Source organism: Lemur catta, chromosome 1 (assembly GCF_020740605.2).
Source record: "Lemur catta isolate mLemCat1 chromosome 1, mLemCat1.pri, whole genome shotgun sequence".
In the NCBI taxonomy this organism is placed as follows: Eukaryota; Metazoa; Chordata; class Mammalia; order Primates; family Lemuridae; genus Lemur; species Lemur catta.
The window spans coordinates 14446222-14473044 of NC_059128.1; the positions used below are offsets into that span (position 1 = coordinate 14446222).

At 43.3% G+C, this 26823-nt stretch overlaps 1 protein-coding gene across 2 annotated transcripts in view; it reads left to right on the forward strand.

Moving 5' to 3' along the window:
- KCNK10 (potassium two pore domain channel subfamily K member 10) overlaps positions 1-26823 on the forward strand; it is a 118760-nt gene that overhangs the window by 78275 nt on the left and 13662 nt on the right. For both annotated transcript variants that reach the window (XM_045554634.1, XM_045554623.1), the window contains exon 4: positions 4043-4203. In XM_045554634.1, the coding sequence (XP_045410590.1) occupies positions 4043-4203 (161 nt within the window). The remainder of the gene's footprint in view (positions 1-4042; positions 4204-26823) is intronic.

Below are 26823 nucleotides of genomic sequence, written 5' to 3' on the forward strand. Positions count from 1 at the left end.
GGTTAGGTCTCAGGTGGTAGCCAGTGGCTGTGTCACTTGCCTGGCAGTCTCCATTAAGTGTGTACCTGCCAAGGTGTTGAGGCGGCTGTTTGTACTTACCTAGCACTTGGATTGGATATTTAACCCTTGGCTTTGGAAATAGTAATCACTGTGGCTAACATTTACTGAGTTCTTACTAGTACCAGGCATTGTGCTCCACATACATTATCTCATTTAATCCTGCATAATCACATGAGGTAGGTATTGTTATTAGCCTCATTTTATCTATGAGAACACTGAGGTTCAGAGAAGTTAAGGAACTTGCCCAATATTTCACAGTTAGTGAGCAGTGGAGTCTAGCTTCATTCTCCAGGACAAGCTACATACGTAATTGGTGGGGCCCACTGGAAAATAAAAATCTGGTCCCTTGTTAAAAAGTGATTAAGAACATCAAAATGGCAACCACAGAACATTAAATATCAAGCATGGGACCCTTCTATGTGTGGGGCCCTGTGTGACTGCACAGGCTACACATCCGTAATGCAACCCTGCATGCACACAGTCTGGTTCTAGAAAGCACACTCTCAACAAAACAAGCAGCTGAACGACATACGGTTTGGCAAAGATTTGACTTTGGCAGGTAGATAGAAAATGGAAGCTTATACATGTGCTCTGCAAGCATAAGTCCTCTTTAAATGCCAGCTTTCTCTTCATAAAGGACTTGAACTGTTTTCTAGCTGGGGTGAACAGAGCTGACCCTGTCTTGGTCCTCCTCATTCATCTTTTTATTTTTATTTTTTTTTTGAGATGGGGGTAGGGTGGTCACACTATGTTGTCCAGGCTGGCTTTGAACTCGTGGGCTCAAGGGATACTCCCCACCTCAGCCTCCCGAGTATCTGGGACTACAGGTGCGCACCGCCACACCCAGCTGACCCTGTGCATGTGTAACGGCTTCCTCTTGGTTTCTGTGTTTGTCCTTGCTGGGCTGGTCATCTTCTGCTGAAAGGCACCAGATGCCAATTGGTGGAGGTGCTCTTTAGATTCCTTGTGCTTTACTTAAATCCAGTTCTAATGTTCGTGCTAGTTCTGCTGCACAATTGCCCCTCTAGCAGCCGTGTCATCCCTCCCACTTCCCGGCTTCCATTGTCCCTAGCTGCCCTAGGAGACGCCCACACCTCAAACCCAGCCGTGGGCCCGCCGGAGTCACTGAGCCAATCCAGCTCAAGGTGTCGACATTTTCTCCCCTGTCCTGGTGTTGTGGGAGAACAGTGAAGTTTCTGAGGGGAAAATAGGAACCAGCCATCTGTTTTCTCCTGGGGCTTAGTTTTCCTGGAGACATATTGCTCAGAAATGATTCCCTCCCACAGAAAGCACAGGGCAGGATGGTAATTGCTAATACTTACTGAGTGCTTGCTTTGAGTCATGCTTCATGTGTATTTAATCTTCACATGTAACTCATGCTTCACATGCAACTCGTTTCATCTTCAATAGCTATAAGATAGGTGCTTTAATAGCCCCATCTTTTGGAGGAAGAAAGTGAGGCAGAGAGGTTAAGTGATATGTCAAGATTGGAGAGTTTGTCAATAGAAGAATTAGGACAGGAATTTGCGTAGTCTCTACTTCTAGAGCCTACGGACAACCATCACACCTTACTTCAAAGTTCTACCAAGCATTCTCCAAGGATGGGCAGAGCAGCCTCACAGGCCAGGTATAACTAAAGCCCCAAATCCAGGAATGTGGCCTTCCCATTGCCTCAGAGCAAAGCTCCAAAGTGTGTAAGTGCTAGAATTTTCCCAGAGTGACATGGTTAAATGGTTAAATGGTCTCTTCTTTTAGTTCCCCAGAGGCATGGAGCACAAATACACACACGCACCCATGCCTGAGATACAGAGTCATTCAAGAATGGTGATGCCTTTATGTCTACCAGGAAGGGTGTCCCCAAAGAAAGATGGGCTTAAATATAAAGACTTACTTGAATATTACATCACTTGTGCCCTTACCCAAGAACTTTCCTTTAATTTTATTTTAATGTTCTAGTCAGCAAAACGCTGAACAAATTAGAAGCCAACTGTAATAATAAGAATAGTTTGTATTGTTACAGTACTTTATAGTACACTGAATTTTTTCACATTTTCCTTGAATCCCTCGAACACTAGGATTTGGAGAGGTGACATGGGTCTAAGGACAACCAGCTAGTGTGAGGTGGAATTGGATCTGGAGCCTGTGTCTTTTTACTTCTCTCTGATGCTCTTTGGATGACAGAGGGGATGTTCCATGGCACAGTACCTTGCCCGGGAGGTGGGGGCAGTCCTCTCTGCAAGCTGGAGGAAGGGTGTGTGGCACTTGTCAGGATTAATAAGATGCTGACTCTGTAGGTTCAAAGCCTCGGTTTGTTTGCCTGTGTCTGCAATATATTTCTTTCTGAGCCATTTAGACTAAAAGACAACCTCTATTCCCAAAGTCAGGCAACTGTGAGACAGTCAAGCTAGAGTCTTTCAATGTTTCCACAAGTTGCTAGAATATTTCCAAGCGTCACCATAAACCTGCATAAAATGAAGCTGTAGAGGCACATTAATTTCCTTTTCAACAGGGCTGGCTTAATGTAAATTGGATTGTTCTGGAGAGCAATGCTTGGGAAAATGATTTTGTCCAAGTTCCTGAAAGTACCTGAGAAAAGTTCTGAGAGCTTTCTTGCACATTTACATCAAACTCGTGGTGAGTAAAAGATTGAGAGGCAAGATTAGGAAGGCTGGCTCAAACACTCATTTAAGAAATGGAAACTGTAATTTAGATAATTTGTGATAAGAGGTTTGAATGATTCAGAACAGAAGATTGAAAAGGAAAATAGCCAAGTGACTCATCCCCAAAGGCAGAGACGAACAGTGAGTTCTACAGGCCCACAGGTGGATGAATGATGGACGAACCATCAACATTATTCTTTACTCTGTTGCAGTCCCAACGTGCCTACAACCATGGCCCTGATGACTCACCCATTGCATGGATTCAGAAACAGGCCCCACATAAGCTAACCAAATTTGGGAGAATGCTTAGATGACTGTCTAGATGTTAGTTAGCATAAGATTATAATACCAATTGGTATGAAAATGAATATAAATTAATTTAGACTGTCATCTCTACATAAATTGTGCTGATGTTACAAGCCTTTTTCTTCTATCAATACTTCTTTAGCCCCGTCCATATAGAGTGGGCTCAGTATTTCCTATACATACGTTACTTATGTAATTGCAAAACTCTTAAGAATGCAGAAGTTGGTGTTATCAAAGCACATTTGAAATACATATTAATAGACCTGACTATAAAAAGATTCTCTTGTATTCAAACATTCCTTTCAGCAGCAAACATTTATTTTTAGCCCCTGTCCTCAGTGCAAGAGGTGGGCGGGAGGTGAGGCAGGACTCAGAGATGGTGTGGAGTTCCCAGTAAAGAGGCAAAGAGAACCAGGCAGAGCTAAACCTCAGTGTCAGTGGGAGAAGCAGCACAAAGTCTTTTCCTACTCTACCCTGGTTTTAGGCTTCCCCACGTAGGGCTGTACGATCCATGGGTCCTCTCTGAATTTGTGCTAGACCACATGACCTCTTTAAAGTGGAGCAGCCATCACCTTTGAAGGCAGCCACAGCCTGTCCAGGTGGAGAGGAGGCCCACAGATAACACTGTAAAGGAGAAGTCTTGTCAAATCTAAACAAGGCAATGGTAACTCCTTCCCAGATGTTCGGGTCTCCCTAAACCAGACATGTCCATAATGTCTGCTATTTCTGAAAAAGATGGTTATCATTTTCCATCAGAAATGCAGTTCTGGGTGACTGCAAATTTCCTAAAATGTTTTAAGATCCAGGAAACCTTAAAAACTCTTTACAAGGAGAAAAGCAAGAGAAACAATGGAGCAATGTTCTGAATTGTGTAAGGCCTTTGAAATGAAATTCTACTCCCTAAAGCCCGTGAAGTGGGGGGAATGTACAAACCTTTTAAAAAATCTGTGGATTTTTTGGTCAATACTCTAATTTCTCTGCCACTCTTCCTCTCTCTTTTTAATATTTCTCACCAGGGTATGGGAATATTGCTCCAAGCACTGAAGGAGGCAAAATCTTTTGTATTTTATATGCCATCTTTGGAATTCCACTCTTTGGTTTCTTATTGGCTGGAATTGGAGACCAACTTGGAACCATCTTTGGGAAAAGCATTGCAAGAGTGGAGAAGGTCTTTCGAGTGAGTATTGCTGCATATTTAAACCCTAACCACTGTGATCTAGTAGCCAGACAGGATCCTGAAGGTAGTAGCAGGGCCATCGTCTGCTTTTAATGGAATAGTTTGATGTCATGATTGTATTTTCTGTTTTTGCCAATTGCAGTCAGAGATGCTGTGCCTAAACTCCTTTCTCTTGCACAGCTTCCTATTTAGAGGGTTTTTTCTGGAATCACAATAGAAGAGGGTTATATTTGGATTTGCCAGCACAGATTTTCTGAAGAGGTGAGACAAACTCAGTTTCTCCTTAAAGACTGAAGATGGATTTCTTACTGTGTTTGCAATGAAGTAGAGAATTGTAAATCAATCCATTTTGTTATTGGAGCTCCTTTACTCTATCTGATTTCCAAGCACAGTGTCTTCAGGATAATCCTGGCTTCTTCCAGAAGCCTGCCTTCTCCAGACACTGCTCTGTGCGTTGCATCTGTCTCCCAATGGCCTCTCCCTTCTCCCACTGCTGAGTGCTCCCTCAGCAATAGTATCCTGATATAGTATTTTATACTAAGGTGTTGATGATTGCTATTGTCTTAGTGGTTTTTTGCCCCCTCCCTCTTGGGAATATTTACCTTTAAACAAGAGACAAAAATCTCAACTCAAGGAATTTATTTACAAAAGATGGCATTTCTAGCATCAGTGACAAGCATGTGGAGTGGATGAGTGATTGAACTGGGGTTCCTGGAGGTGTTTAACTCACACTCATGCTTATGATTTCACAGAACACTTGTTTTGCTTAGGTGTAACGTCTCTTCTCTCTTGAGAATGAGTGTCGACCTCATTCTCAAGTCCTTTGAAGCTTCTTCAGGGAATTCTTTCTTATGATAACAATATTTAAAAATATTGACATTGACATTGTGAGATCTTTTCCAGAATCTAGCAGTGGTGGGCAAAGTTAGATCAATAGTAAGCTCCAAAGCTGCTTTTGTGGTTTTCCCCTCTGAGATAAGAGCTCTCAAACTTTTAAGTTCAAGACTGTGTCTGAAATCCTGGATTATCCTTCTCTTTATTATACAAGAGAGCCTCCCAGTTGAGAAGTTTCAGAGGGTTTTTTTTTTTGTTTGCGTGCGTGCGTGCGTGCGTGCGTGTGTGTGTGTGTGTTTAAGAGCAGAAGGGGAGGAATAAGGCTCTATAGCTGGGTAAGAGCCACCATTTATAAACTCAGTGGTCCTGGAAAAGTAAACTGCCTTAGTTTACTCATCTGCAAAGGGGATAGAATTTGAATCTGCTTTATAAGGTTTTGTTGATGATTAAATGAATCAATGTGTGGAAAAGAGCTTGGTGCAGGGCCAGACACATAGAGCCCAGAGCTGCTGTCTGTCTCCAGGAGAAGCCATCGTGGGCAGGCTGGCCACTCATTCAGGTTTCATTTGAGTAGCTCCGCAGTGTGTGAGTTTTATTGGAATGTCCCACAGCCTTTGCTCCGTAAGTGCTAGCTGGCCGGCTGGCCTCATTAGAGTGTACGCCTGGGCTCTTCAGTGGTCACCATGGAAACCGTCAGCGCTCAGCCTCTCTGCTTCTCAGATGTTTTGGTCTCTCTACACCAGACACGGCAGCCCTGTCTCAAGAGCTGTTTTGAACTTTTCAGAGGTACCCTTTCAGCTGCCACCTTATGGCCCTCTGAGTTTGGACTAAAAGCTTTTGAAAGCCCCCGTAGCCCCCCAAAATTCTAGTTACCATATTCCAAATGAGGGATGAGGTTGCAATTGTTTGGACTACATCTGCTACTGAATTTGGGGACTTAGTTTCCCCTAATTTGAATTTCAGACAAATAGAGTGTACTGTTCTCCTTCTCCTTAAAGCTGCCTCTCAAATGAGTCATTCAGCAGATTCTGGGGCAGAGCCTTAAAAACCTCACATTTCATCTCTGTGCTGATTGCCCACTCAGTTTCCTTGTAGTGCCGTCAAAGACCCGGAGTCTTTTAGGAAGGCGAGACAGATGTACATTATTGAATTGGCAGCACACAATGAATGCATTTGCCAAATGTTGGAGGGTGGCTATTGGAAGGGGTGACTGAATTCCAGGAGGAATAGAAGCATATTTCCTGAATATACAAACAGCTGATCCTGCACCGGTCTGCTTTCTGTATGTAAAGTTGTGGTAGAAAAATCTCAAAGCTCTTTGATATTCATTTAAACTACATTTAAAAGGCCAGTTACTTTTAGGTGATCATTTGGGAAGTGAACATCATATAAACTAAGAAAGCTTGGGGTAGTGAATTCTTAGTTCTCATGGGGAAGGTTCATTTATTTACTTTTTTCATCTGCTCAATGATTGTTAAGCCTTTCTCTTCTTCTGTTATGTTTTCTCTCAGCTCTTGGGAAGAGAAGATTTATTGTAGACTTAAAATAAAATATAAAGTCAGCCTTCTAGGTGCCTATAACCCTGAGGTGACTCTGTTTTGGGTCCTTCCAAACAGGTCTGATCTTCATTTTAAAGAATTGCGAAGGGGTATTGCATTATTTAGGAATGCTTTTGGTTGCAGAATGATAAAATGCCTAACTGTTGGGATTTTTTATGGGGTGAATAAATAAAAACTCTTTCTCCTCAGAACTAATTGAGAAATAGAGGAGTCCGATGGGGATCAGAATGTCGGCTTTATTGCTGATAAGCTGATCTAGAGAATGTTGTTTTAGCTCTGTTGCCAAAAGGACCACTTTATTGTAAATTAAGACTTCCCCACTGTATTGGTTTTCTGTTGCTGTGTAACAAATGATCCCAAATGTAGAAGCTTAAAACGACACTTTTAAATGGCCATCTTGTGCCACCATTTAGGATGTTTAATTTTGCTTTCAGAAGATGTTCAAAAACAAGGGAAAAATAAAAGTAAAAATGCCAAATTATTTACAAACATGTAACCCAAACCAAAATGAAACCAAAAATAGAAGTTCTCACAGAATGTTTAAGCCAGGAGTGCAGATCAAGCAAAATGTTAAACTAGATGTGCAGAAAGAACCAAAAGTGATTTCACCAGAAAAGACATGCATCACACACAAAACGTAAATTCTGTAGAAACTAGAATACTCCAACCAGGACACTTGTCTTTATACCAGAAAGGGCTTGAAAGAAACAGAAACAAAAATGAAACATCCGCTTTAATAGTCCCAAGAGAGATACATGAGTTCCTTTATTTGAGGTGGCCTTATAACCAAGTCAGATTCTGCATAAAGTCAAACAACAACAACAAACCTCACCAGAAGGAAGGAGCCCAAGAATCTGAGAGATTCCCTAGGGCAGAAAAGGCAGCTGACAGTATTGAAGAGCACAAAGGGCTTGGTCAGTATCGCACTCGATTCCAGGGGCTGCGGATTCCTCTGAGGTGAGCTCACTCCCATCCCACTTCTGACACCATATATGTCACTGTCTATAACAGACAGAAAGCGGCTCATTAAAAGAAAATGATATAATAAATATTCAAGAATGAGCATTGCAGTGGTAATACACATGCCATAGTAAACTATAAATATGTTCAGGAAGGTGAAGGAAGGCAAAGATTTTTAAAGGAAAAATGAGGAGGATTACATAATTGTTTTGAGATAATTATCCTTGGCTACAGGGATCAATAGCAAGGGTAGTACCAGTCCACAGTTGGACAGGCAGTTGCTGGGCAGATGTCTTTGCAGAAGTATTTTTTTTGTGTGTATAAGGTTGTGTTGGCCTTTGTGCAAGGTTGTGGTTTTTGCAGAGTCTTTTGTGATCGTTCTTGTTATCATGAATTTGTGCATAAGAACCCTCCCTTTCTGGCCTTCCCTGGCTCTGTTTGTCAGCATTTTTTAACACAAGTAACCCCATTTTGATTCTGACAACTTGCATACCCCCAACACTGATTAATAATGGGTTAGAATTTGGACCCTTACCTCACATAGCAAGAAGACTGGAGGGAGGTTGATCAGGTTTGGTGCATCAGCTTCAAAATGTCAGTTACACCAAGACTTGTTCTCTCTTTCTGTTCTGCTCTCCTTGGCATGTTGGCAGTTTGTGCTCAGGCTTGTCAACTCCTGGTGGCAGGATGTCTGCCTCATGACCAAATATCATGTTTTCACCCAACCTCATTTAAGGCAAGATAAAAAGAACCCCTTTAAAAACAACTTTTTCAGAGAAGTTTTATATTCACAGCAAAATTGAGAGGTAAGTACAGATATCCTGTATATTCCTTGCCCCTACACATGCATAGACTTCCCCATTATCAACTTCCCCCACCAGAGTGGTACATTTGTTACAATTAATGAGCCTACATTGACAGATCATTATCATCCAGAGTCAATAATTTACACCATGGTTTACCTTTGGTGTACACTCTATGGATTTGGACAAAATGTATAATGACATGTATCTACCATTTTAGTATCATGCAAAGTATTTTACTCTCCTAAAAATCCTCTGTGCTCTGCCTGTTCATCTCTCCCTCTCTCCTAAGCCCTGAAAACTACTCATCTTTTTACTGTCTCTATAGTTTTGTCTTTTCCAGAATGTCATATAGTTGGAATCATACTGTATGTAGACTCTTCAGATTGGCTTTTTTCACTTAGTAATATGCATTTAAGTTTCCTACATGTGTTTTTATGGATTGATAGCTCATTTCTTTTTAGTGCTGAATAATATTCCATTTTCTGGATGTACCACAGTTAATTTATCCATTTCTCTACTGAAGGACATCTTGGTTGCTTCCAAGTTTTAGCAATTATAAATAAAACCGCTGTAAACATGTGTGTGCTGATTTTTTTTGTAGACATAAGTTTTCAATGTCTTTGGTTAAATATTAATGCAAAGGAATGTGATTGCCAAATCATGCGGTAAGACTTTGTTTAGTTTTGTAAGAAACTACCAAACTGTCTTCCAAGGTGGCTGTACAATTGTGTATTCCCACCAGTGATGAGTGAGAGTTCCTGTTGCTCCACATCCTCATCAGCATTTGCTGTTGTCAATGTTCTGGATTTTTGCAATTTTAAGTGTGTAGTGGTATCTCACTTTAATTTGCATTTCCCTAATGACATATGATGTGGAGTATCTTTTCATATGCTTATTTGCTATCTGTATATCTTCTTTGGTGAAGTGTCTGTTAAGGTTTTTGGCCTATTTTTAAATTGGGTTCTTTGTTTCCTTATTGTTGAGTTTTAAGAGTTCTGTGTATGCTTTGAATTATGGTCCTTTATTAGATATATCCTTTGTAAATATTTTCTACCAGTCTGTGGGTTTTCTTTTCATTCTCTTGATAGTGTCTGTAACAGAGAAGAAATTTTTAATTTTAACGAAGTCCAGTTTATCAATTATTTCTTTCATGGATTATGCCTTTGTTGTCATATCTAAAAAGTCATTTCCAAACCCAGAGTCATCTAGATTTTTTCCTATGTTATCTTCTAGGATTTTCATAGTTTTGCATTTTACATTTAGGTATGTTGTCCATTTTACGTTAATTTTTGTGAAGGGCGTAAGGTCTGTGTTTGCAGCCATACTTTTTGTGTGTGGATGTTTGATTGTTCCAGCACCATTTGTTGAAAAGACTATCTTTTCTCCATTATGTTTCTTGTGCTCCTTTGTCAAAGATAAGTTGTTTATATTTATGTGGCTCTATTTTTGCACTCTCTATTCCATTCCATTGATCTATTTGTCTATCTTTCCCTAATACCACACTATCTTGATTACTGTAGCTTTCTAGTAAGTTTTGAAGTTGGTAGTGTCCTCCAATTTCCTTCTTTTCTTTCAACATTGTGTTGGCAGGGACTCCTTTTAAGGGAGAAAAATCTTTCCCAGAAATTACCCTGCAGACTTCCCCTTCTGTCTCATCACCAGAACTTGGTCACATGTCCATTTCCACCTGCAAGGGAGGATAGGAAAGCAAGTATCTGACAAAGGACAATCATATTGCTACAACGACTTAGACCAGTGATTCTCAAAGTGTGGTCCCTCAGACATCAACATCAGCATCCCCTGGACCAGGAGCATCAGCATCCCCTGGAAACTTGTTAGAACTGAAAATTCTTGGAGGGGTTTGAGCTGAGCAATCTGTGTTTACCAAGCTCTTCAGGTGATTCTGGTTCCTGCAAGGTTTGAAAACCCCTGGAGTAGAGGAATCATGTTTCATCTTTTGGAGCTGGACACATTGCTGTGATGAACAAAATTAGAATTCTGTAAGCAAAGAAAAAAATTGTGGTAAGCAGATGACAGTATCTGCCACAGGTGTCAATTAACTACTAGCTACAGAGACCACTCACAGGGAAGCTGTCTTCTTTCTTTCTTGTCGTTAATTAGGTGGCCTTTGGGATCCTTGAATCAGGAGAGTCTAGTTTATGCTGTGCTAACACACAAACAGCTTAGTCTCTCTCCTGCCAGGTCCACTGTAGCTCAGGCAACTCTTTGGTCTCTGGGGTTTGCTATAGCAGGGGAGAGAGCTGGGCATTGCACACTGGTTCCTAGGAGCTTTGGCCTCCAGTTGGAGCCCACTGGCCTGCACTAGTTACAGAGCCCCAACCGTAAGCAAAAAGGCCCTGGAATGCGTTGTTTTATCTCCAGGAATGGGAGAGGATGGGAAAATTGGTGAGAACTAGTATCATCGTGTGCACATTTCCTAGGTTGTACCTTTGGGCCCCACTCTAAGGTGACAAGCATCCTGGCATTTAGATGCAGATGGCTTGCGCCTCACTCTTTGGGAAATACTGCTACTGTGAGACTCATTATTTTACATCGAGAAAAAGGAGCCCATGATTTGTTAAGCGACTTGCCTGGAGTCACACAGTGAGTTGGCGGCACGACCTGGGTTCAATCGGTAATCCTGCCTTAGCCTCTTCTGGGTAGGCTGAAAATATTAATGTCAGATATATTAATCCACACCATGAAACCAATGTGGAGTTTAGAATTTTTAGTATGCCCTGCTAATTAAAGTAAAAATAATTCTTCTTAGGTTTCCAGGGGGGAAATCTGGGCAGTTATCTAGGAAGGGTAATCATTTGGGATTGAGCAGGCTGACACCGGATTCCGAAGCAGGTTTTGGAAGTGGGAAGCCTCTCTCTCCCCTGCTGTGGGCTGGCTGTCTTGCTGGACCAGGCTGACTCACCTGATAGGATGCTGTAGGAGAATGGGTCAAATTTGGGACTGGATTCCATTTTCTTGCTCCAAGTTGGACTTTGGCCTCTGGTAGGAAGCAGCTGCCTCTGTTTATCAGGCTAATCAGCAGGCTTTCTGATATTTCCTCTAAAACCAAGGGACACTATTTTTTTTGGCCTTTTTCCCCAAGGATGTGACAGAAATGTTTATTTGCCTTTGGATTTAAAGGATTCTGGGTGTAGCTGACAAATAATAAAATATTACCCTGGATTTATCAGTGCCATGATTACTTGGAGACCTTAGAGCCTGCCAAATGTTTAAGACAGGGTGGTGACAATCTCAACGTGCTAATGATGTTCAATTAGTGTGCTAATCAATCACTTTGGATTACAGGAAAGGGCAGGTGGTGCAAGCCAAAGATGCTTGCATACCTCTGCCGCTTGCCTGGCATGGATCAAGGAAAGACTTTAAAGAACACACTTGGCTTTTGTTTCTTATAAGGTGTCTTTGAGCTAGCACCTAGCAGCAAAGGGATTAACTTAAAATAATTATTATTTCAAGCAGACAAAAGTCCCTGTTTTGGAGACTGGGTGTTATTTTCAGGTTCGTGGCTTCAACTACAGCTTCTGATTCCTATTAGTAGTGAAGGTGTTCATTGGGTATTAGCTGTGCACACCAGCGTCATGCCCAACTAGGCAGGGGAGGAGGGCACAGGGGTGGGCTGAGTTTTCAGTCTAAGAAGTGCTTGCCTTTCAGCAGTGTAGAAAAGATGTAATATTGGTGACATTCAGTTTACAACTTCGGGAGAGTGCCTGTGTGTCTGTGTGTGTGTGTGTACTTGTGTCTATCTGCTTCTATAACATGCCTGCACTAGTGCAGACCATCCTATAAATCCCTGACAAATAACTCGGTAGGATTAATGTTACATGGATAATGTGAATTTATTTTTATCAGCGAGAAGACCCAGATCTTAATGTAAACAATTACCTTCTTACTTTCCCTACAGGACTAAGAGGAGCTGGGAGGTAATTATTGTAAAATGCAAAAGAGGCAAATAATTTTAAAGCTTTATCAACCAGATCTTTTCCAGATTAGTTTAAGGATATTACCTAGCTTTAACAGTGGGCCCAGAATGTACATTTGGGATAAGCTACATAAATGACATCCACAAAACAGATGACACGGCATCTCTTAATGATAGCCCATGACGCAGTTTTTCCATGGATGGTCCTTCTTTTCTCCATTCCTCTAATGTAGGGTTGCTCAGCCTCCGTACTACTGATATTTTGGTCTGGATTATTCTTCATCATAAGGGCTGCCCTGTCATTGTAGGAAGTTTAGCAACATCCTTGGCCTCTACTCACTGGATACCAGCATCATCACTGCCTGTAGTTATGACAGCCAAAATGGCTCCAGACATTACCAAATGTCCCTTTAGGGACAAAATTGCCTCAGTTAAAAACCACAGCTCTACTGGGATGTAAAGGGTCAATTACCCCACTGGCCCCAAGGTGCATCTTCTGCACGAGCCATGTGGTCTCCACCAGTGGTCCTAACCAGTTCCTCAGTGCCAGCGCCATTTCTACCCAGTGCTCCTGCTCTCAGATGGGTCCTTAGGAGGGCATTGGACATTTGATACTCTGGGAATAAGATCATTTCTCATCAATAAGGGAAAATACTTGGAGACTTGACTCTGATGTGTGTATGTAATGATAAGTCGTCCTGCTGCTATTCTTCAGCAGGCAAACCTTCTCAGCACTCACGTCCACTGACCCCGTAGGGACTAATCTAATGAATGATTCTTCTCTTTCCTGGCTTATCTTTAATAACTGGCCAATGTCCCGTTGGTGTTTCCTGTTGCATTCTGAGATTACTGTAGGAGGTCTCAATGGCCTTTAAAGTACATCTTCACTCTTTTCTATAAACAGTAAAGCTATCAAACTCTGCTTAAAATATAATTACCTAAAATACTGCCTTGATGGTGTTTAATGTTCAAACATTTTTCAGGTAGCTTTAACAGAGTTTCTGTGTTTTCTTCTGGCAACCTTTGATCACGGGTAACTTCTGGGAATCTGATTGTTACTTTGGGGCAGGAAATACTCATGAACTTCTGTATGTAGGGATCTTTTTAGGGAGCCTTGGATTTGTCATTTGCCCAACAAAATTTGGTTGAGGTCAGACTGACTATTATGGCACCTCAGTGTCAAAGTCTAGAGATAAGTTACTAATGTGTGTTCAGTTCTGAGGGTTTATTGTGTCAGGTACTATGAGCTATGAGCTTTATCTAGAGTAAATGGTAGCGCAACCCTTCAAAGAGACCATTACTGTTTCTTAATTTTATGAGATTGGAATGCTTAGACTGGTTCTGTGACATGTCCAAGGTCACCCAGCCCATAAGTGACAGAGCCAAGACCCCAAACCGGGTCTCTCTGCCCCAGCATGCAAGCATGGACCAGTCATTCCACTATGCTAGCCTCCTTCTTGCTCTTGTAAAATAGAGATGGCGTCTGATGGTTCAGAGGGTTTTCATGAAAAGTTCAGTAAGACCCGGAGACAGGTAAAGACGGCTAATTGAGAGACGGTTAATACTGGCTCTATCTGCTTTCAAACGGTTTTAGTTTCCCAACTTTATCCTATCAGCGTATTGAATTGGATCATAGCCTCTGATTCTTTATGCACCTGTTCTGTCTCCCCAATGCCAGTTCATTATTAACAAACAATTCTTCTTGGTTCTGTCTCTTCTTGGAGATTAATCTTAGATTTAGATGCCCTCTTGCTCATGTCGCTATAGTACAGCTAATACAAAGGTGGGTTCATAAAAGAGGGGCCTACACTGCCCTGGTAGCTGAGTTATTTTGGCCCTCGTCCACAAGAGCAGCTTCTGGGCAGAAACATTCTCCACTCTCTGTCCTTCCACACCATTGCTTCGCCATGTACAACTCCCCAGCGTTGAAAACAAGACAAAACACACAGCTCAAAGCCAAGGCCCTTGTTGAGAAGAGATAGCTGGCTTTGCCCTCCAAAAGCATTCTCCTTTTTCTGGATCAATCTGATTGCCTCAATGCTCTGCTTTGCTGGCTTTGGGAACTTGGAGTTTGAAGGCAGCAACACCAAGTTTTTAGTTCCCAATGCGGATTGAACTCAGCCCCAAATTCAAGGTGTGCTTTGGCGATAGTCTTAAATATCTCTTCCTTTTAAAAAAGATTTAGCTATTTCCTCTTGTTTTCCAGATTCTACTGGTTTTCCCTAAGCTTCTGAAATTCTTTAAACATTTCATAGAGGAAACTAGAAAATTTTATGGGTGTTCATTATCTGCTAGGTCTTGCCCGTTGAAGAGATAATCACTGCCTAGAATCCCAGGGGTTTTATTAATGAAAGTGTTTTATCTCTTTGCATTTTCGGGCCACTGAAAGTCCAGTGATGCTTTAGGTCTACAATGTAGTATCTAAAACTTCCAGGTAATTTTGAGTTATGAATTTAATGCAAGAGTTTTATTGGTGCTCACATTTTTATTAGTATCATAAAATCAGCTAAACAGGTGAATGATTTCCCATGTTCATTCATCCTTTATCACCAATTTTCACAGGTTAGTTTGGTTCCTCTGGAAGGCACTGATTTAACAGAATAATAGTCCTTTGTTCTTTTACAGAACTTTTTGAAAATTATATTCATTGATGTGAAAAATCCTTTTTTTTTTTTATTTCAGCTCTTCATGGGGGTACAAAAGCTCAGGTTATATACCTTTTTTTTCCTTTTCTCTTTCTTTTCTTTTCTTGTTTTATGTTAGCTTCACGCTACTTCAGTGAGGCAAGCAAGCAATAACCCACTGTGATATAGCTTCCAGAAAATGAGGTTCCTGAAGATTGAGAGACGCCCTTGTTGAGTAGGGTCTGCCCATCCCAGAGCTGGGCATATGAACTGTGTGTTCGTGCTAGGGTGGCACTGAGGATGATTTCTAAATGACAGGCATGCCAGTAGTCATTAATAAATTCAGGATAGCTTGAGGACTTTTTGCTTTAGGGAAGGGGAAATGTTTAGAACACACATCATTATTGAGAGGTGTGTCAGTGTCCTGAACCATCACCCCAAAGGGGCAGCTCCCTTGGCAGGTGACAGCATGACAGGCATGTGCACTCCCACGCAGAGCAGGCTCTGGTGGCTTTGTGCGGGGGAGGGCTGCCAACAAGCTGGACTCTCCTGAACTGGATCCAGCCTAGGAAGTGTGCATTCCTGCTAGAGGAAATGCACTTTGTGTTTCTGGGGGAGCATACACCGCTTTTTTCTTTTCTGAGAGGAGCTGCGTTTGTACATAACGGCATTTTCGACTTAATAGTTTTGTACTATGTCTTGGAGGCGTACTGCCGAGTTTCAGGCTCTTGTTAGTATAGATCCGTAGTTCTCACGCTGTGGGTGGTGGGTGTCTAGGGGCCTGGGGTGCTATTTCAAAGGATCAGAGAATCCTTTTGTGCTTCAAGCATTGCTGGTGGGCAGAGTAAACAGTATGTCTCCCTCACATGTGTACTGCCCTTTTCCAAATATGTGTAGAGGCTTGTCATCAATAATTCATTTCAATTCATTTTAAAGGTGATTCCTGAGTTCATAGTCTCTCTTTTTATATCTATGTTTTCACAATCAGTTGGTACCAAAAGTTCTATTGTTTACGTGGGGATGGAGGAATTTTTTTAACCTTCAAAAGGGATTCCCATACTCACAAAAGTTGAGTACACTGGCTTTTCAAATCAACAGTGTTTTCATGCCGTTCTGGGTTTTCTTTTTTCCAGGTAATTAACATTTTTGTCTTGGCCATAGTCACTGTTACGAAGAGGTTCTCTTTTCTTATAAGATAACCCCAGGAGTTAGTTAGATACTTTAGAGCCTCCTTCAACTTTTTCTTATGCCAACTTTTTTTATTGAGGCAAAATATACACAACATAAAATTTACCATCTTAACCATTTTTAAGTGTACAATTCAGTTGCATTGTATACATTCACGATGTTTTGCAGCCATCACTACTACCATCTCCAGAACATTTTCATCTTCCCAAACTGAAACTCTGTGCCCAATGACTCCCCATTTCCCCTTCCCCTAGCCCCTGTCATCCTACTGTCTGTCTCCGTGAATTTGACTATGCTAGGAGACTCATGTAAGTGTGATCAGACAGTATTTGTCTTTTTGTGTCTGGCTTATTTCACTGAGGACAGTGTCTTTAAGGATTCATGCATGTTTTACATGTGTCAGAATTTCCTTCCTTTTTAAGGCTGAATATTATTCTCCTGTGTGTATGTACCGTATTTTGTTTATCCCTTTCTCCACCTTTTGGCTATTACGCGTAGTGTTGCTGTGAACTGGGGTGTATAACTAAATACCTCCTCACGCTCCTGTTTTCTATTATTTTGGATGTAGACACAGAAGTGGGATTGCTGGATCGTATGGTAATTACGTGCTTAATATTTTGAGGAACTTCCACGCTGTTTTCCACAATGGCTGCACCATCTCACATTCCCGCCAGCAATGCACAGGGGTCCTATTTCTCCACTTCCTCGCCAACACTTATTTTCTCTTTTTTTAAAGGTAACTTTTATAAGCCACAAAGGTGGAGTTTGTTAAGTTGCTGTCTGGCTGCCCCTATGCCTAGTTGCTCCAGCACCTGCCCTCAGTCACGTCATCACATCAGGGGCAGAGTGGAGGGGCGCTTGCCTCCCTCTTGCACCTGACCTTGCCCAGCTCTGTCCCCAGGCAGGTGTATTCTCATCCCTGCTTTCTCAGCTCCTACAGGGAGCCCTGCTACAGGGCTGGGCAGAGGGAGGGCGGCTCCGTGCCAGGCAGACTGGGTCCTCTGCATGTGGGTGACATCCACTTTCCACCAGGCCTTTTCTCTACTCTGAAATCCTTTTATTCACCTCGTAATGGTTCGCTATCCAGTCCTGGATTGTGCTGCTCCTTCGTGCCCCTCCCCAGGTCAATTTAATAAACAACGATCAAATAACACCTTTTGTGTTCTCAACACTGTGCTGGTACATGGCAATAAACAGGAGACAGTCCTTTCTCCCAAGGAGAAAACAGCCGTGCGTAAAGACCACTGTCCGTAATACTGTGCGGGATGATGCCGGGGCCAGGGCGGCAGGCTCTGAAGTCACGCTGCCTCGTGCATAAGCCCTTACCAGCCACATGACCCGGGCTGTGCCTCAGTGTCCTTACTTAAGAAAAGGGATAATAGTACCCATCTCTTTGGGTACTTAGTTGATGCATGAGAGCATGCCTGCCACATAGCACTCAATAAATGTTATTTAGTATTAATATTATTACAGCACACTGTTCGCTATGGGAACCCAGAGGAGGGACTTGTGATTCTTGCTTGTATTTTTGACGTCATGCAAGCACCTGTCTTATCTTGCCAATGGATTGTTCTCCTCCAGTAAAGCATAAGTGCCTTGAAGCTAAGTGCGACTGTACCTTTCTTGTCTATACCCCTGCAGGGCCTGCTCAGGCTAAGCGCTTTGGAGGTGTTCTGTAAATACTGATTGTGAATTGATTAGAGAGGAGAGAGACACAAACTAGGTTCCTTTCCATGCACCCAGGGGTGTGTAGGCTATATAGACCCAAATGAAGAAGAGATGCTTGCTGAGGCCTCCCTCTGTCCTACCCTCCCTGGGAATGGGTGTGGAGATGGGTGGGGGTGGAGAAGTGGGGGCAGGAAGGTGCAGAAAGGGCAGTGGCAGAGAGAGGGACACCTGTGGGCATCAGGGCTTAGGCCTGGGACAAACCCCGGCCATAGCCATTGCCCTAGGAGGAGAGGATGCATTGGCTGAGTCTCAGTGAGCCCTTCTGGAAGGCAGATGACAAAAGGAGGGGTGCAGACAGAGGGCTGGTCTGCTTCTCTGGGGCTCCCCCGAGTGTGCCTGTGACGTTCTGTCTGCACCAATGGGGGAGGCTGTGTGCCTCGTCCTCAGCTGCACTGCACTGGCTGCAACCGTTTACCTAGCTCTGTCCATAATATTCTACTGCACATACAGATTCTAGTTAAAAAGAGGGGAAAAAAATCAAAGAATATAAAAGAATTTATTTTAGCTACATGCTGATTGCCTTTTGGTTTGTCTGTGCTCTTACTAAATCTTGAACACCTGGGCCAGTTTATGTCTTTAATAAACCATCAAAATGTTACTGAAAGATACTAAAGGAAGAGACTGAAGTTTCCTCCTCAAAGATTCCTGGCCTTTTAAATATGAACAAGGGACCCTTGGAAGCTGGGTCTTGCTGAGTCCAAGTGCTGTCTCTCCTGTTTAGACACTGTATTGTTACACCATTTCTCCACTTAGACTGAGCAGTGTTCCCCCTCTGTTAGCTTTTTCCATTCCTTGGCAGAAATGAATTTTACTGTTAACATCAACAATCTTTCTACATGAGCCCGGGGAATGGTTGAAAGGACTAATTCTTATTTATTCATTCATTTATTATCAATTGATTGATTGAGACAAGGTCTCGCTCTGTCACCCAGGCTGGAGTGCAGTGGCACGATTATAACTCACTGCAGCCTCTAACTCCTAGGCTCAAGGGATCCTTCTGCCTTAGCCTTCCGAGCAGCTGGGACTTTTTGTAGAGATGGGGTCTCACTATGTTGCCCAGGCTGGTCTCAAACCTGGCCTCAAGCAATCCTCCCTTCTCAGCCTCCCAGAGTGCTGAGATTATAGTTGTGAACCACCACACTCAGCGTTAAATTATTATTAATATTTGGTTGTATACCAATCCATACCCCTGCCTCCCAGGTCCCCTCTTACTGCAGAGTAAATGCATTGGGCATCTTGTGTCAGTAGTGAGGACCTTCCCTTCTAAAACTGCTTTGCAGATCAGTTTGCATAATTAGAAACAGGAATATATATATATGATGCAGTTAAAAAAAAAGGAAAGGAATTTATGTATGCTTTTAAGGATAGAGTACAGAGAACCTCAATGTGATTTTTTAAAAATGAATTTTACTAAGTACGGTAACAGAGTTGGCACCGGAGCTAACAAGAAAGCAAATATCAACATTTAAAATGAAGTGCATGACATCTAAATGCCAGATGGTGTTCTCACAGTGTTATTACCACTTTCTGTCTGGCTTTCATCCTTTTCCTCACATCGCTGTTTGCTTCTTGACTCTGCTGCTCTTTAAAAAAGTCTCAATTGTCCTTCACCCTTTGAGTCTGTATTTATATTAGGTGTCTCTCTCTCTTACCTACCCTTTGGAGGCTTGTCAACCTTTTCCCCAAGGAGGAAGGGGACCTGTGCAGATGGTCATATAAATATGTGACACCTGCTTCCGTGAGCCACTGTTAGAGGAATTTAAGAGTTGAAGGGGTTGCCCCCTGCCTAGAAAATGGGCACACACTGCTTTCCATCTCCCTGCCATTTTTAAAGAGGTCACATGCCTTTAGTTTTAATGATATTTCTAGAAATGTCTTGAATTCAATTTCTTTTCTGTTATTAGGGGAACAACAACAACAAAAGAACTCACTAACCAAATTTTATGAGAAGTTTATATTAATGAAAAATTTTAATGTTTTTCGTAGTTAAAGTTCTTTCCTGGAGTGAGAGCCTTGGTGATCGTGTCTGGGCAGAAGTCGCTGCTTCCCTGTGTGAAATTCAAGGGCCTGCGCATTTGCACCGAATGCGCCACACTCCTGTCTCCAGACTTTTGCGTGTGATATTTATGGTGTTTCAAACAGTGTACCCCCAACCATCTCAACCTCCCCCTCCTGGTCTTAGTGCAAATGTCAGTTCCTCAGGGAGGTTTTGCTGACTTCTAAATGAAGTCAGCACCCCCCCCAATAGCACCTTGTATACCCCTAGAATAACATTCCTCTCAATGTACTGGAGTTCCATGCTCAATGCCTGCCATGCCTATTAGCCTGAGAGCTGTGTGAGGTCAGGTCCCACCTGTCCATTCACCACTGTGTCTCCAGGTGCTAGCACAGGGCCTGGCACTTAGTCCATACCTGATGAATGAGTGAATGAATATTGCTAGACATGACCTCGTACAGCTTGATACAGAAAATGACCTTGAAGCTGGGCTTGGTGGTGCACACCTGTAGTCCCAGCTACTTGGAAGGCTGAGGTGGGAGAATGGCTTGCGCTCAGCCTTGGTGACATCGTGAGACCCCTATTTCTAAAAAAAATGAGAAAGAAAGAAAATGCCCTTGAAAAAAAAAAGTAGTATAAATAGTAGAAATAAAATACTACTAGGGAAGCTGCCCCTAGAAGTACTTATTGCAAATGGTATTTAGATGCACAGGGACTTTTTGTCATCAGGCTACACCTAGAAGTGTAATTCTACAGACTTCTCAAGTCAACATTCTTAAATATTTACTATTTCTTTTTACCCAGTGGTTCTTAACCCTGTAATATCCAGTACTCCCTTTTATAGCAAATATTCATTGATGTTCCTTTACCACATTGAAATGAAGTTCATAGATACTGCAATTTACCTATGCATGTAGTTTTGAAAGGTGCATTAAATTTTTTCTAACTACAACATGAAGGAGAAAGAAAAGGAAAGTAATTTATAATCAAATAATACATGTTTCAATAATAGGTGCTTGGTCATGAAACCCTAGGAGACCTGCCCAAGCAGTGCGTCTCGGCATCTGTGTGTAGAATGCGGTAGCTCCGAGTGCAGGTGGGTTCAAGTGTGTTGTATCGGTGACTAAGATGCCACGAGGGACTTTTCTTCCAGTAATGTGGTTTTCCAAAATAGAGGACAACTCTCAGCAAGGTTCCAACTAATCAATTTATATTAGAGTCATATTCTTATAAAATTTGGTCTATATCAAAGCAGTGCAAAAATATTTTTTTATGTGTCTTTATATGTAAAAGGGAGTTAGGTTCTCGTCTCAGATAATTCTAAATGTGAATTTTTCTCAGTAGTACGTTCAAAACTCACACTAAACGTGGGATAATTCTCTGCTTTGTGGCTCTGACTCTTGTATTGCAGGATGTCTGAATGCTTGACACCCTCCACTGGGTGCCAGGAGTGCCAGCCCCAGGTGTTGTGACAACCACAAACACCCTGGCACATTTAAAAATCACCTTTTGTGATTTGCTCTAAACAGAGTGTTTCGCTCTAAACAGGGTTATATAAAAACCTCTGGGCAGTTCCCATGTAACTTTCAAGAATTCACATATATAATTCCTAGTCTCGTGTAAATGGCCATGTGCAAATAGGTAAGCCTCTTCTCCTGATGTAGTTCTATGTTATTAATATTCAATGCTATTCAAAGAATAGTTATTATATACACTTATGTGTGTATATCCATCTGATTATGCCCTTCTATAATATATACTTTTACTAGCATTCTCTGTTACAAAATCCTGCCAGTTTCTCTCTTGCTGGATAAATAGTTTTATTCCTTGGTAGAATAGTTTATCTTAAAGGATTACTCTCATATTTTCTCTAGGTGCTAAAATAGAGGGGGCAGGGGTAGAAAATGCACTGTGCCAGGCACTCAGGACACGGAAGTGAAGGAGCACACGGTGTAACAGGGACACAGACAGACAGACGGCGACGGGAGGTGAGCAGCTCCAAGGACAGGGAGCAGCGGGCAAGGAACACGGACAGCAGGGAGGAAGAAACAGTAACTTTAACCAGAGGGCAGGGAGGACTCTCTGCAGGGGGTAATGTGGAATTGTGTTTTGAGGAAAGAACAGGAGTCTGACAAGCATTAAAAAGGCAGAAAGAAAATCCCAGCAAGTGGAACCGCGTTTAATAGGGCACAGAAGCTGAAAAGAAATGAGCCGTCAAGCCATGAAAAGACACGGAGGAGCGTTAAATGCATATTGCTAAGTGAAGGAAGCCAATCTGCAAAGGCTACACGCTGTGTGATTCCAACTATGTGACATTCTGGAAAAGGCAAAGCTATGGCGACAGTAAAAAGATCAGTTGTTGCTAGGGATTGCGGGAAGGGAGGGATGAATAGGTGGAGCACAGAGGGTTTTCAGGGCAGTGAAACTCTTCTGTGTGACACTGTACCGGTGGGCACATGTCACTGGACATTTGTCCAACCCACAGAATGTACAGCCCCAAGAGGGAGCCCTGGTGTAAACTGCGGACTATGGGTGAGGATCATGTGTCACTGTAGGCTCACCGGTTGTAACCAATGTCCCACTCTGGTGCAGAATGTTGACACTGGGTGAGGCCGTGCATGTGTAGCAGTCTGGAGTATGTGGGATGTTGCTGTACTTTTCTCTTAATTTTGCTTTGAGGCCAAGACAATTCTAAAATAATAAAATCTTTTAAAAAAGGCACAGGAACATAAAATAGTGCTGTATTTGGGCTCCAACAATGCAGTCTCTCCAGACTGCAAACCAACTGCAGTTATAGACAAGAGAGAGGGGGGACAGAAAGTACTGCTGACGGCAGGGATCCCCAACATTGTGCTCAGGAATGGGGGCTCGGTGGCACCGGCAGCAGGCAGGATGCAGTTGCTGAACTGGAACAAGGCCAGGTCCTCATGGCCCCCCGTCACCACCTTTGGCAAATGTTCCCGGGATGCTGAAGGCTCAGACATGGCCCGTCTCTTACTTTACCATGGGGAGTACCTACTCCTCCTTCTCCTTTCAGTTTTTCCTCAAGGGAATGATTGTCACCCCTTTCCTAAAAGAAAGGAAGGCAAAGTGAATGATTTTCAAGGGCATCCGGCTGTTATTTCTCGAGGGAACCGCTGCTACGTTCGTGAGCTTGTTCGTCGTTTTCTCTCGTTCCCTCTTCTCCTTATCCTTCTCCCTCTTGCTGCCTCCTGCCTCTCCCCCTTTACCTTTTCTTTTGTTACAAAGATTGCAGAGAGAATACGTGGTCCCTGCAGAGACTTTGGCAAATGCAGAGGAGTACACAGAGGACAATAAAGTCAGGTGAATATCCTTTGTCCAAAGAGATGCACCACTAACATGGTGCTAAGATAATTGTACTTCTGAATCTTTTCTCTTTGTATCTACATTTGGACCAAATCTGGTGGTCCCTTGGCACCACAGCAGCACGCCTCCCCACCCCCCCCACCCCCCGCTTCCCTTTGCATGTTTCCCTGCCCTGTGGCACTGACAGGGGTGGGCACCATGCCCTGGCCGTCCGCTTGTTACTCTATCAGCTCCTTCTGGACTGGCAGCCTCTGCGCTAACCGCTGGCGGTTCTCGGCAGTGTTGCTGGTCCTCTTCTGCAGGGGCAGACCCTTCTGCCTCAGAAAGGGCAGGGGGTGCTCCTGCCCTCCTGGGGTTGGGGGTGCTGACACCGCTGTCCCCTATAACACTAGATTCCCAGGAATAGATATAACCCTTCCCACACTGCAGCTGAGACCAGCCGTACATTTTAACCCGACTTTTTAAGATTTAGGAATGCCAGAGAAAGGCCACCTATGGTGGCTGCATCACATCTGGTTATAGTTCTCACTGCTCTTGGAGCCCAGACTTCCAGGCCTGTCATCTGGGGGTCCAGTAGGGCTGTGTCCTTGACCTGCCTCTCAGTGGCTGAAGCCAGCGTACCCTGGCCCCCGGGAGTGGCTGCTGCAGCCAGGCAGCTCAGCTCGAAATGAGAGAAACCAACTATGGTTAATTTAAACAGAAAAGAAAAAATGTTTTTAAAAAGGATACTGGGTAGCTACTGAATCCCTGGGATGGTCGGAAAACCAGACCGCTAAGAACAGTGACCCAAATCACGCCACAGAACCGGTCCTGGAAGAAGTCGCTACTGTCTGCCTGGTACAGACAGTGCAGCTGGCCCGGCTGCTGCTGCTGGAGCCATCCCTGTGACGGCCCCTGAAATGGGATATAAGGCCACCATTGCTGCCACCAGCCCTGGAATGGCTTCCACACGGTCCCTGTTTCTTTATAGAACATCAATGGTGTGTCCACCCCTCCCCCTGCCACCACCCTGTGGAAGCTCCCAGCTGGTGGTATGAATTCCACTTCGATCAAGGGCAAGGTTTGCCTGCCACGTCCACCCACTTAGGGTTCAAGTCTCTCACCTTCTTTTGAGGGAATTAGGAGACTCCAGGACCCTTGAGAGGTGGGCTGTGCACAAGTGGGGGATCATTTGGTGCCCACACCAGAGGCGAGCTCTGCCTCTTCCTCTCTTCCTCTTGGCCCTCTGGTCCTGCAGGCTGGAGGTTTTGCCAGTCCCCGTGGAACACCCTAGGAAGACCTGTCTGTCCTTCTGTCCTTTTGCTCCAGGCCGAGTGGTCATTCTGCTTTCTCTCTGCCTCTGTCCCTAGCCCTGTTTCACTTAGTGTCTGGGAGAGGAGAAAGTGGTTCTGCAAGCAGGCCTCTGAGAACCTTCCCCCCTCACTTAGGAACAGTCTTTGGGGTGCCAGAGAGAGAAAAGGGGGGGGGGAGGAAGACACACAGAAAGCCATCAGATTTGACCCTGTCACATCTGCATGTGTGTGGCTCAAAGTCTAACTTACGTCTTTATGGTTGGGGAGCCTGGGCCACGCTGCTTGTGTCCTCACGGCAGGAGAGGCTGGGCCAGTGAGCAGCGGGTACTTTGCAGCTTCTGTACTGGGAGGAAGTTTTCTGTCCTTCACCAGGCTAAAAAAGAGTGTTCAAATGATTGGCGGACAAAAAGAACGGCCAGTCTCCTCTGCAGTGGTCATGCCCTGTGACCACGTTAGGTCCGTTCCATCACAGCGTGATAGTGGAATGGCTTAGGTGACCGAGGACAGCATCACTGATGGTCCTTAACAGTACATTCCGGGTTGAGCATCACGAGGGTCGGTTCTAATCTTTCTTCCAATGTGAGGTGAACATCGGGAGGCCTGGGGGTCTTTCTTACTGTCTTTAGGGTCTCAGTTTCTGGTCCTCTGTGAAGAACTGTTCAAATGACAGCATGCCTATCTCTGGTAAACACTTTGCAGGAGCAATGTAATCTACAACTGTGTTTTAAAGAGATTATTTCTTTAAAGAAAATATTATCAGCAGAGACACAGCCCTACGTAAGGGTGGAGCACTGTTTACTACTCCACCTTATGGAACATGGGTCCTTAGAGTCACAGCCCGGTGGCACCCAGGCCTGCTTTCCTTTGCATAGCTAAGCAGTCACTTCACAAAAGGTAAATGGATGCTTTATTAATTATATTAAGCTCTGTTAAAGGGTTTGCATATACCTTAATTCTTTTAAGATGAAGAAATGTGTTAATTAAAAACAGGGATCTTTATTATGTGTGTTCAGCAATCCAGATAGGCTTCACCATAGTCACTCTAACCAAATCCATTCTAATCAAATTAAAGAGCAGTGCTACTCTTGAAAAATCACAGAAGAATCATGCATGAATAAACAAACATGGTATGTATTCATTTATTCGTCTAAAGTTCATGCACACTTGGAACCTGGAACTTCCTGGAGGTATTTGCATAAAACTTGGGTGAGACACAAAGAGGACAAGTCTCTTCGTGTGTCACGGTACCTGCCTTGGATGATTCTGCCATGAAGCTGTCAGTGGCAACTTTGCTGGGAGCAGAAAACAGCCAGTGTGTGTGAGGTCCAAGTTCATTGGAACCTCCTTGGCCCCCTTGCAGGGTTATTTCTCTCCAGCACCAATGCACTGTCTTGGATCATTTGTAACAGCTCCCTTAACTACAAAGGGGAATCTTGAGGCATGGACAACACATGTGGGGGACTGTGATAGGCAGGCCTTTCAACAGAGACATTAGGTCCCCTCTTACACTCTCTCACTCTGCGGGTTCTTTTCCCCTTGTTACACATCTGACTTATTTGCTTGTGATTATGTAGTGTTTGCCTCACCCCTCCTAGCTCTGTGACACTGGGGCCATTCTCTTCTAAGAACTCACCAGTGAAATTAGCTCAGTACCTGACAGAGCAGGTGCATGATAAATAGCAACTGAAGGAAAGAATAGAAATGTTCCATAGAGTTCAACTTTATTCATAGCTTGGAAAATATCCTGCTAAAGACATGTCCTCAATTCTGGGTGTTTCTGTTGGGTTCCCTAGATGCAGGGCTTTCTAGTTGAGGATTCATTTCTGCATGACTTTCTATAAGTTTGTGTTCCCTTCTTATTTATTTAACCTTTTTTGTTCTTAGTCTAACTAGAAAGTTCACACATATCTCTCTCTCTTTTCTCTCCATTTTTTTTCTGTCTCTGAAACAATTAGTCCAAGCCCAGCTGGGAAGGCTTCTTATACCTCCAGGAAAATTCTAGGTCCCGCAAACTGTTGTTCCATCTTTGCTTTCTATACCCTGAAGCCTCTTTCTCAATTATGCTCTTAAATTAATCTTTCTTAACGATTTTCTAAGTTTTTCTTGCTTCACATTGCCTTTTCTTTTCTAGTTCACACATCATTCTTTCTTCTCTTTCCCACTTACTGGGTACTTTTGGGTGCTGTTCCAGTGAACAGGCACGTGCCTAAGAGATGTCTGGGAAGGACGAGAGAGGGGAAAGTGTTTTGGATGATCCAGCAGGGCAAGTGAGTGTTTTACTTTACCTTGTCTGTTGGGGGGCTGCATTGTGACACCCTTAACCTCAGCCCCTGTGCGAGGTTCTTGCCCCTCCCAGGCATCTCCAGCCA